The 22,751-nt window shown below is 38.8% G+C and overlaps 1 protein-coding gene across 1 annotated transcript in view; it reads left to right on the forward strand.

Moving 5' to 3' along the window:
• Nucleotides 1–2,797: 2,797 nt before the first annotated feature.
• Nucleotides 2,798–22,751, forward strand: part of LOC106056041 (uncharacterized) — a 33,103-nt gene continuing 13,149 nt past the window's right edge. The window contains exons 1-11 of the mRNA XM_056016716.1: nt 2,798–2,886; nt 4,649–4,725; nt 5,776–5,859; nt 7,480–7,676; nt 9,207–9,343; nt 10,444–10,536; nt 12,864–13,062; nt 16,326–16,434; nt 17,961–18,014; nt 19,467–19,601; nt 22,302–22,457. Coding sequence (XP_055872691.1) covers nt 9,246–9,343; nt 10,444–10,536; nt 12,864–13,062; nt 16,326–16,434; nt 17,961–18,014; nt 19,467–19,601; nt 22,302–22,457 — 844 coding nt within the window. The 5' untranslated portion in view covers nt 2,798–2,886; nt 4,649–4,725; nt 5,776–5,859; nt 7,480–7,676; nt 9,207–9,245. The remainder of the gene's footprint in view (nt 2,887–4,648; nt 4,726–5,775; nt 5,860–7,479; nt 7,677–9,206; nt 9,344–10,443; nt 10,537–12,863; nt 13,063–16,325; nt 16,435–17,960; nt 18,015–19,466; nt 19,602–22,301; nt 22,458–22,751) is intronic.

The following is a 22,751-nucleotide window of genomic DNA, read 5'->3' on the forward strand; positions in this document are numbered from 1 at the left end:
TAGAGTGTTGATGAGTTAGGCTTGTTACAAAGTTGCATAATTATTGATGTGCACATTTTAGAACTGCAGAATCCATGTCTTTAAGTTCTTAGGTTTGTGGCTTTATTAAGTTGGCAATTTCAAAGTTCGATTTAGCGTCCTTGACATTGTGTAGTTGATCGTGACAGAAGTCTGTGTTGTAGAAGAGGTCTTGATTTGTGAAAAATAACAAACGCATGGATGATTTCATGGTGTGGTAAAGTGATGATGGTATAGTGTTATGTTGTGGGTGTGTGGATGCGATGGCGTATTGACGTGATGGCGTGTTGATGTGATGGTGTGATGATCTGTTGGCTTGTTGATGTGATGGTATTGGATGTTATGATGTGTTGATGTGTATGGTGCGATGATGTGATAATGTAAGGATGCGATGGTGTGTCGGTATGATGATTTGATGGGGTAATAGGGTGATGTTGGGAGAATGTGATAGTGTGATGATGTTATGGTGTAATGTGATGGTGTGAGGATGTGATGGTGTGTTGATATGACTGTTTGTTTTTAAAATGATGTGTATGTGTGATATTGTGATGATGTGATGCTTGATGATGAGCTGATTAGATAGCGTGATTATATGATGGCGTGATGATGTGATGGTCTGTCAATGTGATATTTAATAACAGTGTGATTCGATTGATGATGTTATGGTGTTTTGTTGTGATGATGTGATGTTATAATGATGCGATGTTTTGATGATGTGACAATTTTATGTTTAAATGGTGTAATGATGTGCTGGTGTGATGATGTATTTATGTGATACTGTAATGTTGTAATGACGACGCTCTAGATATCAACATTTACTTAGTGTGTTCATTAGCGTTTACAACTCTCAAATAAGTAGCGTTTACAACTCTCAAAACAAGAATTACATTCTTGTTCCATATGTTGGTTTTCACCGAGATTTGAACTCGAAAACTCTCGGTTCGAATGCTAAGAGCCTCAACACTCGGCCACAAAGCTCCCCAAGATTTATTTACTTTTAGAGCTGTAATTTTCGTAATTTTTAATACGGTTCAGAGTCCACCAAACTCTGATGGATATTATTATTATTTAAAAAAAAGCGAATAAAGGATCAAATCTGAAACATAAAGAAGAATTTCTACGGCTCTACGTCTACTAAAGTAAAGTTCCTCTGTCAGACCATGTGATGTAAGGGTCTTCTGTTTCTGTGGCCTAAGGTTAACGAGGTTGTGGCCAGCACAACCACCAACCGCCTTTACTTTTCCCAAACTTATGTCGGGTACCCATTAGAGCTGGGTGGACTCGTAGGCGCCCAGGGATCCCGAAATTAAAAATTCCCTATTCTTCACCAGGATTGGAACCCGGGACCCCCGGTTCGGAAGCCAGGCGCTTGGCCGCTCAGCCACCGCGACTCCCTATGTCTACTGAGCAAGCTGTAAGACAGTAATTATATTATTCACGAATATTTATATCTACTAGTTGGACTTCATATGTTAGACTACCATTATTTTCGACTACTCTTGGAAATGTGAGAGTAAATTAATTTAACCTGATGATTTACAAACGTATATACAGAAAGGTTTTCAACTAATTGCATTTTTTTTTTACCTTAATTGTTTTGTTTTTTTGTTTTTTTTTAATACAAAAAGTAAAGTTCCCCTTTCAGACCTTGTGGTATACAGGACAGATGATGTAAAGGTCATCTGTTTTTTGTTGTTGACATTGTGTTTATGTGTATGTGTTTGTTGTTGGTATGTAGAGTTATTCCCCTTGGTAAGAAATTTCATATCAGAGTGTTGTGTGTAACCTCGTACTATGAGGATGTGTAAATATAAATAGACTGATGAATCTGGCGTTAAAGTGTTGACGTTGCTTATAATTATTAAGTGTAGCGTTTCTAGTTTAACATTTGTGGCCCACGGTTAACGAGGCTGTCATGTGGTTAGCACAATGACCAATCGCCTTTACTTTTCCTCAACTAATGTCAGGTACGCATTAGAGCTGGGTGGACTTAGAGATGCCCAAAGATTCCGAAATTTAAAAATCCTAGTCTTCACCAGGAATCGAACACGGGACCCCCGGTTCGGAAGCCAAGAGCTTTACCACTCAGCCACCGCGCCTCCTTTTATTTCATAAAGGAAGAATTTCATATTCTTTCTTTACTTCAATAAGTATCTCGTGCGAGTGGGTAAAAGTAATGTTATCAGAAAAAAGTTCTTACCATTATATTACTCCAATAACAGTGTGATTGTCAAAGAGTTGAGCCGAAGACTCTTCGAGCTCTAGGTTTGAAAAAAAAAAAAAAATTGCTTGAACAAACCGTTCTGTTTGGAAGAGATCCGAGTCAATGCCTATGTAAAGCATTGCTATTTCCGATATATCTGGCACTCCGGGTGCATGGGCTAGAAAGCATGACCAAAGGCCGACTATACCAGGAACCTCCGCCATTTTCCTATGTTGTACCAAGCTAACCTTGCAGGACTCGACTTTATGTAACGTCCCTTGAGGAACGGTGCATGGATTATCGACAGGGCCGTGAGAGCTGTATTTCAGCTCCGCTCAGTGCAATGGGACCACTCTCGTGTTCCCTTGGACACCCCCACTGGAGTCTTGTTTTGCTACCCATTTAGCCTAACCACTTCCTCTAATGGTCGTTTCCACCCGAGTGCCACGTTGAGGCAGAATAGCGTACCGGAACTCCAATAACCTAGCTAATCGATCCTAACAATTATCGACAATGATTATGTTTACAGAATCATATTTTGCATTCAATTAGGCTCTTAATGCTGTCCACAGCGAATCGGGATTTTTCAAGATAATACTTGCTGTGCTGCACTCAACGGCCAGTGTCGTCATTCAGGACAGAGGGAGATATAGTCCGCTAAGCATGTAACGTCAATGTACATGAAACACATGTGTATTGGAAGCATTGTGTCCGCCATCATTTTCACTCAAAATTATATGTTTACCTTTTTCACCTTATACTTTATTTTACCTGATCACATTGTTTATGTTGTTTACTTATATACCTTATTCACCTGTTTACATAGTTAACCTTGTTTTCTTGCTTACGTGTTTGCCTTGTTGACCTGTGTACATATATAGTTCGTCCATAGTGGTTCGATGATGACCACTTTTGTCCTTCAGGGGGCTGAGGGCTTTGCACTGGGGTTTTATGCCTCCTCATGTGGCTGGTGAGATCTATGTGAGCCCGGAATGTTCGGCCGCACACTGGGCAGGTTATTCCAGCTGGAGCTAGTGTCATGGGCCTTGCTTTTCTTCTCTGGTGTCTTTCTTCTGCCAGCGCAGTTCTCCTTTCCTCAGCAACCTGTGCGCCAGCATTCACAGCGCGATGCTACAATGCTCTGTTATATGCCTTTATCTACTAGGTGGCTGGGTCTATGCTGAACGTCTACAGAGAAGCTTTGAGGGTGTTCTTGAAGCGTTTTCTTTGATCGCCTTATGAGCGCTTTCGTTCCCTTAATTGGCCATACAAGAGTCATTTAGGGATGCGGCAGTCTTCCAATCTACAAACATATCCTGCCCATCGTAGCTGGGACTGCATCAGGATTGTGTGGATGCTTTGCAGACCCGCTCTTAGAAGGACTTAAGTACCTGGTATTTTATTCTTGCCATTTGACATTCATTATTTTTCTTAGACATGTCTTGTGGAAGTGGTTCATTTTCTATGCATGTTTTCTGTATACTCTCCACGTTTCTGAGGCATTGAGCCATAGGGCAATGAAGGGAGGATGACAGCTCGATAGATCCCTGTTGACATAGTTTACTTTGTACCTGTTTAACTTGTTTACATGATTTTCATGTTTACCTTGTTTACCTGTTCACCTTGTTTACCAGTTTATTTGTTGAATGCGGATACCATAAGTACAGTGAATCCTATTGTTCAAACTACGGGCTATTGCCGCTCTTCTAACCAGTACCTTTGAAACCGGCACACGGTGCCAGAAAATCGACTATTAAAGAATGAGTGGGAAAGAAAAACTGTTCGATTAAGTCGCAAATGTATATGCCCGCCCCTCCATACCCTCCAGCCGAAAAGAGAGAGAGATAGGCGTCTGCTGGACCCGAAAGTGGTGGCAAGGGAAAGACTGGGAATGACAACTAGAACTCCTCACACCTGTTTGGTGTTGACATGGTCGGATTTAAGGAAGCCAGGCGGGCTAACGCCCAGAGGTATTTACAAGAAAAGGCCCCCAAGGTACTGAAAAAAATTCAGAGTTTGAGAAGTCAAGAACTTAACTTTTAAAAACAAAACTTGTCTTATGTTTGTCTCATTTATATCAACATTACTTAACATCGTACTGTTGGCATCTCTGTCTACGTAAGAGCGTGCCTTCTTTTAGCATGCCCGTAATATACTCTGGAATTTAATACATTTATGTAAGCCTTAACAATTTACATTTTAGTTACTAAAATATACTATTTAAATAATTTTATTTTTTAAACGAATGAAAAAAAAAATACAATTACTATCTTTCTTTTCTATCGTGGCTCACATTTAAATGTAAGTATTATTTTTATTAACGAAAATGTGAAGGGCTGTCAGTGTGGAGTTCTTCCCATGTATAACCTTTCTGTTTATTTTTAAATTATTTATTTTTTTAATATTTCGCTTGTTATGTTAAATTAGAACATCGGAAAGGACAGTTGGAGGTTGTAACAGCACAATAACAAAGAGTAATTTTGAACAACAAAATACATATTCTGGTGAGTAGTAACTGTGATGAGTTCTTTTTTTATTAAATATATTTATTTAAATATTTATCGGCAATGTATTATTATTATTCTTTCAATACATCCCGTATATTTTATTTCTTATATAAACATTGGCATAGACAGAGTCATCTTGCAGGAGATAAATATATATAAATTCTCTGTGGCAATTTACGTCTGGAGAGATGATCTTTTCCCTTTGCAACTTCTTGTGTGACTAAAAAGGCCAATCCTTGATACACAGCTGCGATCGCAGGTTGGGCATATGTAATCACCAGGCACCGTTGCATTATCACCCTTCTTTCTGCTTCTGTTGTGTATGGCGTCTGCAATCCGGGACCCTTCCTTTATGCTCTCTCTCTCCAAGTGGATCTATCCAGTGCCACCTGTTCCCAGCTGCCAGTGTCGATTTTGAAGAGCTTCTTGTCGCGTTTGCATACATCCGTATAACGTAAAAGTGGGCAACGTATATTAGGAGAACACTAGGACACTAGAAGCGGACACTCAAACCACAAATGTGCTGCCAACTGTAAGATTTAAAGGATTGTTGATAAAAATGCGAAAAGAAAATTGAAATAAAAAAACGTAATCTTTTTGACCCGTCGAACTATAGACTTTATTCTGTTGTGGAGGCCTCTCCTTGTGAGGATTCACGGGCCGTAGCCTCTCCTGCTTTCCTTAAATCTGGCACTGAAGACCAGGTTTCAGTTTTCTAATGCTTAAGAAAAGGCGACGGGCGTGCAAGCATGCCGGTTTAGTCTCCACATGAGGATTACTAAGTTTAGAATTAGTTTATATATATATTTTCTCTTAATATTTAAAATTATTGTATACTTTGTTTTATTTCATATATTATTATGTGGTTTGACAATTCGTGCACTTAATTGGCTCCCTCTCACTATGTTGATAACACTTAGAAGTTATATGCGGTTTCACTAAAATCAGTTTTTTTTCATATATATATATATATATATATATATATATATATATATATATATATATATATATAATTCAAATCTGACAATTTCTTACTTACTCTTCCAGGCTTGTATTTGTATTCCGAAAAAGATTTTGGTGTTATTGTAGGTCAGTGCTATTATGATGAACAGACCTCAAAATATAACATAGGTGATTATCTTTCAAATACATGACATTGACATTAAAGTTATAGCTTACGTGATTATCTTTCAAATACATGGCATTGGCATTAAAGTTATAGCTTAAGTGATTATCTTCTAAAACGTCGCATTGACATTTAAAGCTTTAGAACTACAAACGTTCATTTTATTATATGTGGAGGCGAGGTGGCTGAGTGGCTAAACGGTTGGCTTCCTAACAGCGGAGTCCTGGGTTTAAATTCTGATGAAGACTGGGATTTTGCAAATAGGGATATCTAGGCCGCCATGAGTCACACATCTACAATAGTTTAGGGTACCTCAATTGGTTATTAATGGGTACCTGACATTTGTTGGGGGAAAATAAAGACGGTTTGCCTTTATTTCTATATCTATCTATCTATCTATCTATCTATCTATCTATCTATCTATCTATCTATCTATCTATCTATCTATCTATCTATCTATCTATCTATCTATCTCTCTCTCTCTCTCTCTCTCTCTCCCTCAATCTCTCTCTCTCTCTCTCTCAATTTCTCTCTGTCTCTCTCTCTCTCTCTCTCTCTCTCTCTCTTTATATATATATATATATATATATATATATATATATATATGAGTGACCTTCAGCTGTCTCGTTCTAAAGCCGCATGCAGCTAGGTGCTCTCTTCTATGTCAGCTAACGCAAGTTGGCGCCCAAGCTTGTCTTTAAAGCGTTTCCGTGGGGCACCTCGGTAGCATATGCATAGAGGATACATCTGTAAGAAGAATTTACTGGGCAGATGTGGACTCTGTCCTGCAGATACATACTTTTCACGGTTCCAACCAAACTCATTTCCATGGTCATCACTGTTTAGAGTCAATGGCGCATATCTTGTAGAAGTGTTAAGTCTCTTGACCCGTATGGGAAAAATGGAGGCGCTTCGACAAACAGCAGACTATCTCTCCGCGGCAATATCAACGTAGCTCTTACTATCCTGAAGGCAATTGAGTTTCAACATAAGATATATAAAAAAATTAAAGTTCCCCTTTCAGACATTGTGATCCATAGGGCATATGATGTAAAGGCCATCTGCTCTGGCCTACGGCTAAAGAGGGTGACACGTGACCAGCACAACGACCAACCGCCTTTACTTTAGTACACGCTGGAGCTGGGTAGACACAAAGGTGCCCGATATTCCGAAATTACAAATCCTTGTGTTCATCTCGCTTTGAAACCGGGACCTTGGCTAGGGTTGTCAAGCGCTTTACCGCTCAGCCACGAAGCCATGGAAACCAACTTTAAATATATGTATATATATATATATATATATTTGTTTGTTTTGTTTTACATGTTTCGGATGTTCCTTCAGAGTTGAAAATAGTTTACTTCCAGTCCAAACCTCCCTCAGGACGACGGTGGATGGGAGCGGACAGGGTTTGATCCCGGGACCATCGATAAATCCAAACGACAGTCCAGCGCTCAAACCGCACGACCAGGCCGCCATCCATATATGAAGCTTTCTCTAAATATATCATTCAAACAAGGTTAAAAAGACAGCCATCCATATATAACCATCCATTTATATATATATAGAGAGAGTACTATAAAGAACTAAAGGATAGGGTTTAACGCTCTTTGATTACTATTTCAAAGAAAGTGCTTTGCCTATAATTGACTACCATACATACGAATACATCGCGTTCTGTAACAAGTTATGCAGTTGTAAGCTTGTTGTATACTCGTTGGTGTCCGAGAACTTCACATGCACAAACATATCAAGCACAAACCTACCAAGTGCTTCCAAGCGTTGTTACCCTGTCGCATCATCAGCAAGCGCCACTGTCTATTTGGTAAGTCTAGCTCCAGAGGCGTAGCCAGCAATGAGCACGTGGTATGGGCCGCATGGGGCATAAGGTAGTTAGAGGTCATCAACCACACACCCCCTTTCATCATTATGTACTGCTGTAAAAAAAATATACATGTTACCAAACACGTACTACAAACATTTTATTTTTTCGGGAATGTCTGGTCGGATAGTTTATTCGCCTTCTACCGTGTTTCTGCTTGGCGCAGTTGTCGAATCAGACGATCCAGGGCCCCTACCCTGGTCAGAAGTTCCCCCTTTTCAGACCTTGTGATCTATAAAAAAAATCATCTGTTTCTGATGTCCACGGTTAACAAGGGTGTCATGTGGCTACCACAACGACCAACCGTTTTTACTTTTCCCCAACTAATGTCAGGTACCCTTTAGAGCTGGGTGGACTCAGGTGTGCCTGAAGATCCCGAATAAAAAAAAAAAATCCCAGTCTTCACCAATATTCGAACCCGTAACCCCCGGTTGGATAGCCAAGCGATTTACCGCTCACCCACAGCGTCTCTTACCCTGGTCAGAACTGTTCATTATCGCGCTATATTCAATTCACCATTTTCTCATCTACCTTGGTTTTCTTGATTCTCAATCAACTGAGGGAGGTTTGGACCATGAAGTAAATTATCTTCAATTCTAAAGGAACATCCAAAATATTGAAAATATTTTAGAAACATAGGCGACACATACAGGCAACAGAGGCGAAACATTCTCTTAAAAAAAAAAAGCAGCGAGAAAACTGAACACACTGTAACAGCGAAGCCAACCGAGATATTATACAGGAATCTACAGCTCCACTTCATAGGGACAGTCCTGCATCAGGTATATCAAGTATATCAGGTATATCAGGTATTGGTCAGGAACTTTCCGGTATTTCGTGAAATGGTCATCCAAAGTAAAATTAACACTTTTAAATCTTTTAAATTATAAATACATCGAATATTGACCACATTCATCAGCCATTACGAGAAATGGCTGGCCAGATCGCGAACACTAGCCTCACTTCGGGTTTTGGTCGAAACGTAACATATATAAGCATGAACAATGGATTGCAGGTTATTTGTCAGCCAATATGCCCACTGCACATCGAATTATCGATCCTAAAAACATTAAAACTAGACGAGGGCTAATAATCCCAAGATTTAAACCCAAGTTAGTGGGATGCATTGTCGAGAGGTTAAGGAGGCTTGAGCTTGGCTTGGCTTGGCTACCAATGAAGGGGGCTCGTAGTTCAACACCTAACTCGAGCAGAGCTGTGTTTACAGAGCGTTTAAAGGCAGCACGGAAAAGCCTACTCCCAGATACCCTCTCCCTCGACTGGTCTCACTAATAGTGAGTGGTCATGGCGCTCTGACCATACTACAAGCTATATGTTATTTATTTATTTGTTTCGTAATAGGTGTAGATCTGTACTAATATCAAAGTGTAAATATCATACCGTTCTTTCCAGTGCTATTCCGAAATGTATGTTTTAATATGATTGATTTTTTTTTTCATTTCTATTGGAATTCAGTATGATTATGGCGGATGTATAATAAATGGGAGTTCCCCTATGCAAGTAGTCATTTTAATTCAAGCTTGTTGGAGTAACACTGTGGCGATGTGCACCGTCATACCTACGCATCTTTTTTTAGTCAGCTATACATGGAGGTAAGCAATGGTAATGTAGGTGTCATCATTTGTTTCAGCACCTAGCTTCAAATCTATAGTTACGTTCACAGCTTGGGTAATAGATCAGCCCACAACATACATACACATTATATATATATATATATATATATATATATATATATATATATGTTGTACGCACGTTTATGCATAGGGTTAGGGTTTACTGGGTGTTAGGGTTTGGAAAAAAATCACCCCCCCCCCCCCCACTGCACTGCACGCTCTGGATCCGCTAGTGTAACAATATTGTTACGAATGAACAGTGACAGGTAGAGGTCACTATGTGTGACCCCGGCGAGATGACACAGCGCCGAGTGTTCTCTGGAATCTATGTGTGTAAACAAAGACAGGATGTGACGTGTCCTCACGTGTTGTTCCAGAGGAAGAACAGATCTACGAAGGGGGCAGTGTTACAAATGAACAGTGACAGTTAGAGGTCACTACGTGTGACCTCGGCGAGATGACACTGCAGCAGGTGTTCTCTGGAATCGACAAGTATAAACAACGACAGGATGTGATGTTTCCTCCCATGTTGTCCAGGAAATACTAGCAGTGTTTTTGCAACAATGGACAAGCAATTAGGGACTCTTTATAAACCAGAGAGTTGATGTGAAAAGAGTCAGGACAGTCGTCGTTACTGTTGTCTACTGTGCGAGACAGTAGAAGAGAGTGGACTTGAGTCGTTACAGTCGATACAGTCGATGTAAGACGTATACGCTACATGTTACAGTGACGAATTGTTAGAGTTAATATTCAATAAAGTTATATAAAACTGAAAGTTGAGTCGTCAAGTTCTTTGCAGTGTTTTTATTTGTGTGCCTACTAGTACATCTAGCCAGAAGATTCAGAAATACGTAACAATATATATATTTATATATATATATATATATATATATATATATATATATATATATATATATACACTATTATATACATATATATATATATATATATATATATATATATATATATATATATAACATACATACTTACATACATACATACATACACTCATTCGTACATACATACATACACATTAATATCCTGGTTAGCATAGATATATTACTGTTTTCTTGTCTTAGATTACCAAATGGATATTCTAATCATACTCTTGTGGTGATATTGTTGAAAGAATCGTCGGATATGGTCCGCAATTTTGATTTGGACGGCAATTTGTAAGTGAATAGTTTCACTAGTTAAATTATATTCACTATAACTCTCTTGAGTTAATGGTATTCACTATATATATAGTTCGTCCATCGTGGTTCGATGATGACCACTTTTGTCTTTCAGGGGGGCTGAGCGCTTTGCACTGGAGTTTTGTACCTCTTCATGTGGCTGGTGACACCTATGTGAGCCCGGAATGTTCAGCTGCACATTGGGCAGGTTATCCCAGCTGGAGTTAGTGTCATTAGCCATCCTTTTTTTTTTCTGATGCTTTTCTACTGCCAGCGCTATTTGATTTTCCTCATTGATTTTTGCGGCAGTTTTCACAGCGCGACGCCATGATGCTCTACCACATGCTTCTGTCTCCTAAGTGGCTGGGGTGTGACGACCCGATTTTAGGTCACTCAATGTATCCCTCAGGTCAGAGCATTTAAATATTTTATTTCACATTTGTATCCTCGATTTTCTTAAACCTAGCCCATCGAGGGCTAAAAACACCATCAACACCCTTTCACATCCAGCACCCCCTTCTTTGGCACCGATGTCACATTTTTGCCTTCCCAATCTTGACACGTGCCACCCTAGACTCTTGAAAATACTACACTCCCTTTACCTAGCTTGGCGGACATCCGTTGGCCCCCTTGTATTCACTGGAACGACGTGGACAAAGGTGGACTGGACCTCTCCTTCCTAACTCAAGGTAACGCTTCTCCCTGCCAACACTCACCCACTCCTTCGAGAAAGAATTACTGACGAACATTCTTTCATTAGAGAATAGCAAAATGTTACACATCTCTCCATTCCTAGGTCTAAAACTCTATTTTAACTCTAATATGATAGAACTTCTCTTCGCACAGATAGTTTTATAACTAAATACGTGAACATATTAATTATAGTCCATTCATTTCATATTTTAATCAAATTAACATGCAAATTTGTTTTTCTAAAGCATTTTTACAAAGATCTACATTCGTTCGCCAATGTTTTCATAAACAAATTGAATTCAGGTCAATTAGCTTTTTTTTTTTTGCTCCATTCATATTTTTAAAAAAATCTCAAATCTAATTTTGATATACTATACCTATATATGTAAATACACCAAGTCTCCTCACAGTCTATTCACTATCATTGTACCTTTTATCCTTTGTGTACAATAAACCTTGTATATATTTCTATACATAAGCAGTATTTGTTGCCTGCATTATAACGATGTGCTTGTTTGTAACTTTGTGCAAGCGTGGGTTCTCAAACTATAAAACCCCCTAGACACCCTAAACGGCCAACTTTTAACCCACCTTGTCACACTGGGCTTATGCCGAACGCTTTCAGAGAAGCTTTGAGGGTGTCCCGAAAGCGTTTTCTTTTTTCTTCTTTTTTTTAGTCTTTTTTTAAAGCGTCCATGGTGGACAAAGAAAACGCTTTAGAAATGTATTCATCATACCACTCTATATAGACTATAAACTATATATATATATAAACATGAAGGCGCGGTGGCTGAGCGGTCCCGGGTTCGAATCCTGGTGAAGACTGGAATTTTTAATTTCGGGGTGTTCGGCGCCTCCGAGTCCACCCAGCTCTAATGGGTACCTCACATAAGCTGGAGAAAAGTGAAGATGGTTGGTCGTTGTGATGGCCACATGGCACCGCTCGTTAACCGTAGGCGACAGAAACAGATGACCTTTACATCATCTGCCATTAGCAGTTGCGTAGATAGCGAATCGGTGGCCCTGGGGGCTTGATCTTTTTAGGGGCCCATGCATTTTGACATTCAACATTATGACATGAGATAATGGCGTATTATTTAATGCCAGAACAAATTTTGAACTCTCTTTTAGCAGCCCCCTCTAGTGAGTGCCCAGGGGGGGGGGGGATTTTCAAATTTAGACCTCCCGCTTCCCCTGACCCTAGCTACGCCACTGTCATTACGTGTTCTAGGATAAAGCAAAAGATCAGTAATAAATTCAACGTAACAGCAAGAGAGTGGTATATGGCTTAATTTGCCCTGGTAGTCTAATGATTCTATTTGGAATCTCAGTAATTACTTAAAAAAACTAAAACAAGTCAAGACTTTTGAAGTGACTCCTAAAACAAATTGATGATTTTTATCTTGTGAAACTAAGCCTGTCTTTATTCATGCAACATTGCAGTGACATAATAAAAACAAGAAGCATATAATAAGTGTTAAAAATATTTATAATAGCACAGATTTATTTATTTATTTTTTTAGATGAATTAACAACTTAATAGCATGGCTGGTCCAAAACTAATTGATACAATTAATCTTCGTATAAGGTTTATTTTGCATGTTTTTTCTGTATATGTTCTGTTATTTCAGCTTCGATGAAGGATCGCACTACATTGCGGTCAGCACCGGCGTAACAATTATAAGCTATACCTTATCAAAAAGAAAAAACTATTTTCTAAGTAGTGCTTCTAACTCCCCTATTGGATGCTACATTTACGGAGAACATCAGACTACAAGCTACGCAACACCTTTACACTTCAAATTCAATTTCCCTAAATATGTCTCTACGGTACGTACAATATAGACTATAAACTATATATATAAACATGAAAGCGCGGTGGGTGAGCGGTAAAGCGCTTGGTTCCTAAAGCTACTAAAATCCTGGTGAAGACTGGAATTTTTTATGTTAAGATCTTTGCGGGGGCCGCTGAGCTCATACTGCTCTAATGGGTGAAAGTAAAGGCGATTTGGTCGTGTTGCTGGCCACATGACACCTTCGTTAATCGTAGGCCACAAAAAAAACAACAGATGACCTTTACATCATCTGCCCTTTAGATCACAAGGTCTGAATGTGTGCGTTTAATTTACTTTATATAAAAACATAAACTAATTCGTTTAAAGAAAGAGTGACGATGCTAATGAGGCTTTCTTGTATGAAAGAAAATTATTTGCCCGGGCGGCTATCCAGTTATCAATCCATAGATGTTTATATTATCTAGAACAGCGGTTCTCGACCTTTTAAGCTCGGCGACCCCTTTATACGATATAATACTGTGCCACGACAACCCCCCCCCCCTCATAGACACACACAGCAGTAGAAGAATAGACAATAACAATACTTATTTTTGATGGTCTTAGGCGACCCCTGACAAATCGTCAATCGATCCCCAAGGGGGTCGCGACCCACAGGTTGAGAACACCTGATCTAGAAGAAGCCGGATAGGACCCGCGGTATGCGGGCTTTACTTTGTGTATCTACTAGATTGAATTTAGATCCATGTCAAACGTGGTCAATATTCCCTTGACAAAATTTTTTTTTGCCACGAAAATAAAAGTATAAAAGTATGCTTCCATATTCATATTTATACTATAAAGCAGAAAGTAATGCATATGTATGGTTTTATGTACCTTGTAGAAATAAAAACCGCTTGACCAATCTTGATAAAACTTGGCATACATGTTTCTTGGGTACTAGCTGGAACAGTAGTGTATGTAAAGTAACCTAAAAACAAGCTCAAGACCATCAAAAAAAAAGTAACACAACTCTAGGAAAGTATTATTATTTCATAAATCTAGGTCATGTTTACATGGGAAGCGTGGTCGAGAGGCGCTTGAACTTGGCTTGTCTTGGCTACCTAGAAGGGGGCTCGAGGTTCGGGCAGAGTTGTGTTTACTGATCGCTTAAAGGCAGCACAGAAAACCAACTCCTAGATACCCCCCCCCCCCAAACTGGTCCACAAATGAGATTGGACCAAAGCGCTCTGAGCATGCTATAAGCATGAAAGTAGCGCTATATAAAAGCTATAATAATAAAAAAAAATGAGATAGGATCGAAAGGATCTAGATTTTAGATCTAGATCTAATTTGAAGGTCTACACTTTGCACATATAGTTTTTTTACTTTGACTCATGAAAATACAAAATAAAGTCCATTCATTTCGGTCACGTTTTTCTCACTATGCATCTTGGTCATGGTTGATTAGTTTCACGGAACAGAAACGCGCAAGTCCGTTTGCATCACGGCGGCAAGTTAATTTCAGACCATACTGGAGCGAAGTTAATTGTTTCCGAATATAGAGAGACGTAGATAGTAAAAATGATTTAAAGGTCGGGACTTTTCAGTTGGTAGCTGGAACTACTGACAGTAAATGTGTTTAATTAAATTGTATTGTACAGTGTCAGGGCCGGTCCTACAGATAGGGGGGCCCTGTGCGAAACGGATTGCGCGGGGCCCAGTCTGTGTAGGGATAAGGATAATATGTGAAAATTAAGATTTTATAATAGAAAATAAATTCGTCTTTGCATTTTATTCATAATTTACAAAGTACAAAATCACTGTCAAATTAACTTTACGAGCCATCCACAGTAGATAGTAGTTTTCCAACAAAAGCCGATAAACTTTCAGCCTTTTAGATTTACTATCAACTATCAAAATATCGCTTTTTTTTAAGAAGACGAGAGATTTATATCTATATTTGTATGTCAGTGTCAATGACCTTAGAACTTCTTGTTTTGGTTAAAATCACCTTATTATTACATTTTTTATTAAATGAAAAGCTGATAATGCCGTTTGTTTTTAAAATCGCTAAAATGATTCGTGTTTTTCATATTGAATGACACACCAAAATGAAAAATGTTTTCTTTTGTTAGTGAGATTTTTAGCACATTTTAATTATTTCAGGAGATTTTCGTTACTTTTAAAAAAATATTTTGCAATTTCAGGAGAGTTCCAGATACCATTAAATATTAAGTTAAAATGGTTTAATTTAATAATTAACACCTAGAATTCGTGCGGGGCCTATGAAAGTGTGGTGTCCACTGCTGCCGCCTAGATTGCAGTGGCCTAAGACCGGCCCTGTACAGTGTGTATATTATAGTGATTGTAGTTCTAGCACTTAAGCTGTGTATTTATTGTTGAAGGATCTTCGTTATTTTGAATTGATAGTTTTCACTTGAGTCTCCGGCATAAAGATATTGTCTGTGTGTTTAGAAATTGTTTAAAAGTAGAAATCTATAATACATCATATTATCAGAAACGCATTTTCTGGTCATTATTGGCCTCCTTCAGTCGCAGAACGACTATGGTTTATCTCGCACACTTAAGTGAGATGAAAGCCTGGGCATTGTTTATGGTCAGAACGTTGTCGCCCACACAGCAGTTCCCTCCTCTCCGCGCAGATTATGTGACCAAATGAACGGAATATCCGATACAGTTTGGGATCAGTAGCGCCGCAGGCTCTGCTAGGCTGTAGCACGGTGTGCCACAGTCTGCCTAATGGTCACCAGCTCCTGATTTTTCCTCAGGGTTGTCTCCCGAAGCCTTTTCCGCGTTTGGGTATAGCTGCAAAACAACAGAGGTTTGGATTCAGAGTTTTCCTTCTCCTAGATGGGTAGCCAACCAAGGCTAACGAGCCCCCCCCCCCATCCGAAGCTTACTGGTTTGGGCGCCAGTTGCTCGCCTTTGCCCCTTCTCCTGTCTGTGGTAACGGTTCCGCCAGGCTCAGTATCTGAACCGTTCGTGAAGGCCAGGAGTTGGACTGGTTGTCAGAGGCTATTTGAGACGCATGCCATTGGAAGCATTTTTATAGGCAATGTGCTTCAGACCATTACCACTTCCGTCATCAACATAATCTCATCAAAACCTTCAGGTACCATCACACATCTAGCACTGAAATATCAATATCGTTACATATCAGAATTCTAGTGAGCCAAATGGAGTTCTGACAGGTCATAAGTGCTATGAAGATAAAACGTAAAGAGTTTGCGTCCATCCAATGAATTGTACTTGGAAGTTTTTCACACCCTAAGGGGTCTATTTCATTTCAATACCTAGTCTACAACAAACACGGGGCACTGGTGTACGCCTAGCTCAACTATTGCTGGGGATAACACGGACAACGACTGTGATGGATATATCGATGAAGAAATAGACAATCAAAAGGGTGAGTACCTTTAAGCATATAATGAGCACATTAAAAAAAAAAATTTTACAATTTTACCTGTATGATGAACTAGAACAGTGATGCCCAACCTAATTCGGCCCGCGGGCCTTTATAATTTCCTAAACTCGTCTCGCGGGCCACATGATCGAAAAGTTATAAAATGAAATGAAATTGTTCTGAAACTGTTTTGGTAGAAACCTATGGATTTGATACTTAATTAATAGGTTATTTGAAAATTATATTTTTTTTACGCTTACGACGAAACAATCACTATACTTAAATGTGAGCAACACTGGCTCATTTTGTGGTCTCTTTTTAATAAATATTTCCATGGATCCTCCAATATCTAAGCATAGTTTAACAATCTTTTATTCGCGGCTCAAACCAAGAATGCCACCATATTAATTTTATAATACCGTTTTTATGTTGTTGTTTTATCAAACAGCCACACTTTCTTTATAAAATAAATATGTTGGCTTATTATCATGTTCATAAACACACAAATGTTAAAGTTCATGATACCAATCCATCAGAGAAAAAGTGAGGGCCCGAATGGAGGTAATGATACATTTTTTCAACCTTTTTTTTTTTTTTGTTTGGAAGGTAGATTTCTACACTTACTGCCGACGTTGCGGCTGGCAGGATGGAACCACGTCGCGGGCCGGATATGGACCGCGGGCCGTACTTTGGGCATCACTGAACTAGAACATAAGTGAATAATGCGACAGACCTAATAGATTAAATTGATGACAGAGACAGACAGACACACAGACAGACAGACTGAAACAAGAAGACAACGAGGATTAACGAGAGCAATGGCATGATTAAGAGACAAGAGTGAGACGTTGAAAGTAGAAATCACTATTGAAAAGATAAGGAAACACATCTAAACTTTGACAGAGAGAAAAAAAAAAGAACTGGCCTCTCAAAGAAAGTTACACGGAGCCGACACTGTAACAGAGAGAAAGTAAGAAAAATAATTTTATTTTTTTAAAGGGAGAAGAAGAACAAAATAAAAGTGTATGAAGGAAGTGGGGCGAAACTTCTCCGTTACCATCCCGGCCATGCTACCCTGCCTCATAGTGGCGCCTGGGTGGAAACGATCGTAGGAGGATACGATTAGGCTAAAGGGTAGCAAAACAAGACTCCCGTGGGGGTGCCTAAGGGGGTGCGAGAGCATCCTCATTGCGCTGCGCGGAGTTGTAAAAAAGCTCCCACAACCTTGTCACAATCCAGGCGCTGTTCCTCAATGGGCCGTTACATAAATGGCGTGTCCCGCATGGTTAGCCTGGTATAGAAAAGGAAAATGCGGGGGTTGTAGTGTACGCGGCCTCTTTCCGTGAGTCTGACCCACCCGCCAGACAGAACAGTGTACACTGTTCTCATTCAGGCCGGTGAGAGGGAACTCTTGTTATATTTTGCTGGCCTAGAGTTCCAAGAGCCGAAGGCTCAACTCTACCTGACAGTTTCCAGAATAAGAAGAAATCCGTTACCATCAACAATTAATGACACATCCTTTCTTCTAGACGATGATAACGATACTAAAATAGATGAAGACATAGCTGCAAGTACAGATACAGGTAAATGATGAAAAAAATGTATTTATACTAAAGATAGAAATCAGACAGCCAGGAAAACCAATGACTTGGTAGAATTTAAGTCATTGGTTAGTATGCATGACTAGATGCATGACGCGTAGGACGTTATCATCTTATTCATTGAAGTAACGTCTGTATTATATAGGATAAGAGAAATATGGCTGCCAAGTCGTGCGGTTTACGCGCTGGACTGTCGTTCGGACTTATCGATGGTCCCGGGTTCAAACCCTGCCTGCTCCCATCCCCCGTCATCCTGCGGGAGGTTTGGACATGGAAAACATTTTACAAAAAAACAACAACAACATGTCCTTATGTCCTTGTTAATGATGCATTGGGTATATAACAAAATGTACGGGCAGAGAAGTCGCTGATTGTGCTCCTATGATAAATAACTTGTGTAAACTGTCACAAAGAATCTGGTCACACAGCTATCAATGAATAAGTTACGTTTTGATTTCAAATGTCCCTAAATTAAATATTAACACCAGATTTCCCTGGCCTACATATTTTAGACATTTGAGACCCACTTAAAGTTTTTGACAGTTGCTATGGCACAAATAGGAATTATGCGCCAAAAAAAGGGAAAGGTGTTTGACTTAGAAACACTGAAGCAACTAGTAAAAACAAAACTAGGCTTTGAGGAAGAATTGCGAAATGTAAACAGACTCCCTTTGACGCTTTATAAAGAGGCAGGTTTGTTTTTCTGCTGTTCTGAATATTACCCGTGATATTGTCATGGGGCGATGTAGAAAGACTACAATGATTTTTTTTTGTCATTTTAGGTAGGGAGTCTTTTAGACCCTATATTCCTTTTCTTCTTCTAGCTTTTAAGCTGCTGAGCTATCAGCTCTTTTTGCAGACTGTGCCAAGAAATAATAGTGTGCTGTTCTCATCAGTTGTTCAGCACTGCCGTACAGAGTTTTGGTTATGTTAGGCTGTAGTGGTAGTAGGGTCTGCCTAAGGTGGATTAGAAAGGGGCATTCAAAGAGGATATGGTTTACGGTTTCATAAGGGAGGGGGCAGTGTCTACAAAGGGGTAGGTATATGAAATTCATCTCGTTATAGACACTATATGGAGAGGGAGAATGTAAAGAGAGATGATTTGGTACGGCTAAAAACAGCAAGAAAGGCCGGTACTGTCAGCCCAGAGTGAAACAGTACAAGTCCAGAATGGAACAGAGACCACTAGACTTTGGTACAGCAGTAGGATTGTCTAAAGCATTTCTACGGTCAATAATTCGTGTTGCCAATTGTACATTATTGGCTATTTATTTATAAAAACTCATTAATTAAATAGTCACGTTTTTTGTCAAGTTTTTGAGTTGGTTGTGTCGTTTATTTGTGTGTGTAAAGATTCCAGAAAATCCTGATAAGTTACTGACTGATATTTGTTTATGAACCAGACTTGTAATGTTGCATGCCATGCGTTGCCAGGTTGTCTGCCTGGTTGGTTTGGGACTAAATGTGACAAGTTGTGCCACTGCAACAACTCTCAGTGTCTGATGAACGGGAATTGCAAGGAGAATGTCACCTGTCTTCCGGGATTCTTTGGCTTACAGTGTCAATACAGTAAGTTACTTCTTTGGCCTACAGTGTCAATACAGTAAGTTACTTCTTTGGCCTACAGTCTCAATACAGTAAGTTACTTCTTTGGCCTACAGTGTCAATACAGTAAGTTTGTTCTTTGGCTTACAGTATCAATACAGTAAGTTTGTTCTTTGGCTTACAGTGTCAATACAGTAAGTTTGTTCTTTGGCTTACAGTGTCAATACAGTAAGTTTGTTCTTTGGCTTACAGTGTCAATACAGTAAGTTTGTTCTTTGGCTTACAGTGTCAATACAGTAAGTTTGTTCTTTGGCTTACAGTGTCAATACAGTAAGTTTGTTCTTTGGCTGACAGTGTCAATACAGTAAGTTTGTTCTTTGGCTTACAGTGTCAATACAGTAAGTTTGTTCTTTGGCTTACAGTGTCAACACAGTAAGTTTGTTCTTTGGCTTACAGTGTCAATACAGTAAGTTTGTTCTTTGGCGTACAGTGTCAATACAGTAAGTTTGTTCTTTGGCTTACAGTGTCAATACAGTAAGTTTGTTCTTTGGCTTACAGTTTCAATACAGTAAGTTGGTTCTTTGGCTTACAGTATCAATACAGTAAGTTTGTTCTTTGGCTTACAGTATCAATACAGTAAGTTTGTTCTTTGGCTTACAGTTTCAATACAGTAAGTTTGTTCTTTGGCTTACAGTGTCAATACAGTAAGTTTGTTCTTTGGCTTACAGTTTCAATACAGTAAGTTTGTTCTTTGGCTTACAGTTTCAATACAGTAAGTTTGTTCTTTGGCTTACAGTGTCAATACAGTAAGTTTGTTCTTTGGCTTACAGTATCAATACAGTAAGTTTGTTCTTTGGCTTACAGTTTTAATACAGTAAGTTTGTTCTTTGGCTTACAGTTTCAATACAGTAAGTTTGTTCTTTGGCTTACAGTGTCAATACAGTAAGTTTGTTCTTTGGCTTACAGTATCAATACAGTAAGTTTGTTCTTTGGCTTACAGTGTCAATACAGTAAGTTTGTTCTTTGGCTTACAGTGTCAATACAGTAAGTTTGTTCTTTGGCTTACAGTGTCAATACAGTAAGTTTGTTCTTTGGCTTACAGTGTCATTAAAGTACAGTAATACAGTAAGTTAGTCGTATTTCATGAATAAATACTTAGACTAAATATAGTTAGAAATAAGAAATATGGTTCAATAAATGCTCACAGAATCCAACAAAAAGAATAAATTTGAAGAAGAAACATGGAGGCTCTATTAAGGAAGAGGACGCGCGGTGGCTAAATGGTAAGCGCTTGCTTCTAAACCGAGGGGTCCCGTGTTTGAACCCTTGTTAAGACTAGGATTTTTTAAAATTCAGGGTATTTAGGGTGCCTCTGAGTCCACACAGTTCTAATGGGTACCTGTCATGCGTTGGAAAAAAAAAAGAAAGGTGGTTGGTCGTTGTACTGGCCACAGGACATCCTTCTTAACCGTAGACCATAGAAAATGATGAGCATTACATCACCTACCCTGTAGATCGCAAGGTCTGAAAAGGGTACTTAACTTTTTAACTTACTGTTAAGAATTGACCTAATACAGTATAACTGACTCAACTACAATTATACAGTATAGTAGCGATACTTACTATTGAACAGCCTTGCTGGATAGGACACATTCTCCCGATGAAGCATTAACGGGTGCCAAAGGAGAGTTTTTTTTTTAGAAAGCTTATATTAACTATCGGAGGTGCGGTGGCTGACGCGATAAAGCGCTAGGGCTCCGAAACGGGGTCACGGTTCAAATCCTGGTGAAGACAGGGCTTTTTAATTTCAAGCTCTTTCGGCGCCTGTGAGTCCACCCAGCTCTAATGGGTACCTGACACTAGTTGGGGAAAAGTCAAGGCTTGTGGTCGTTGTGCTGGCCACATGACACCCTCGTTAACCGTGACTTTTATATCATCTGCCCTATAGATCAGAAGGTCTGAAAGGGGAACTATTTTTTTAAACTTTCTATCAACACACTCTTTCTGTCTCTCTGTCTCTCTGTCTATCTGGTACAAATAGTGTACAAGTTTTTTCTCCCGCACCAATTTTCGGATCAAGCTGAAACTTCGCACAATTATACATTGACATAGACAAGAAATGAATCAATAATAATTTTTTAAAAAAGTAACCAATTAGACAATTAATTACTTGCAATTCATAATTTGGTAAATAGATACAAGAGAAGTTATACATCAGTATCCATACAGATACAGGTATGGCTACATTTGTTTAGTCCCATTAAAAAATTGTTAACTCTATTTGTCCCTCACGCATTCTCCGATCAGGTTTATACTCTAAACAATTAAACATCTAATTATTAGACCTAACGATACATGAATCAATTCAAAACAAGGTTACAAAGACAGTTTGTGTGAATCACAAACTCAAAATCGGCCTCCGAAGTGGTCCTCCTAGAGTCTTCACCAGGAGTCGAACACGGGACTTCCAGTTCCAAGTGCTTGATTAGAGAATGACTAATGGGAGAAATAGTCTTCAGAATTTGTACCAGACAAACAGATAAACTACGGAGTGTGTATAATATTTATAAAAACAGAGCAATCTAACTTTATCTTTGTTTTTTAAATCTCGATTCTGACTTACTTTAAAACTTTTACTAAATAAAAAAATAACAGGCAATGACTAGTGTGACTCTTTTTTTGAACTAGTTATTTTGCATAATTGGTTATGTTATTGGCTTACAGAAGACGTCATTATGTCGGCAGAGGTCAATCGACAGGAAATGAAATTTCGCCATTTTGTGAAGTGTTTTAACAATTTTACTGTCAAGGATCCTTTGAATATAATATTCCCCAGTTCGGAAAGAATCTCTTCGATACAAATAGAAGCCGTATCCAAAGGTATTTTTACAAAGCTTATGTGAAATCGATGTCTGTCTGTCTGGTAAAAAATTGGAAACGTTATTTCTCCGACACCCAATCACGGATCAAGATGAAATTTTTTTGCAATTATTTTTTTTATATGACAACACAACAATCAATTAGAAAAATTAACATATTCGTTAATTAACTATTGGTAATTAAATAGTTTGTTTGTTATTTTCTCGATTAAAGGAAAGAATTAGTAATTGACTGAAGATGTGGTATAATTGGAATTAGTCTCCTGTTTATTTCATAGGTGTGAAGCTAACATTA

The sequence above is a fragment of the Biomphalaria glabrata genome, chromosome 18, assembly GCF_947242115.1.
Source record: "Biomphalaria glabrata chromosome 18, xgBioGlab47.1, whole genome shotgun sequence".
Taxonomy (NCBI): domain Eukaryota; kingdom Metazoa; phylum Mollusca; class Gastropoda; family Planorbidae; genus Biomphalaria; species Biomphalaria glabrata.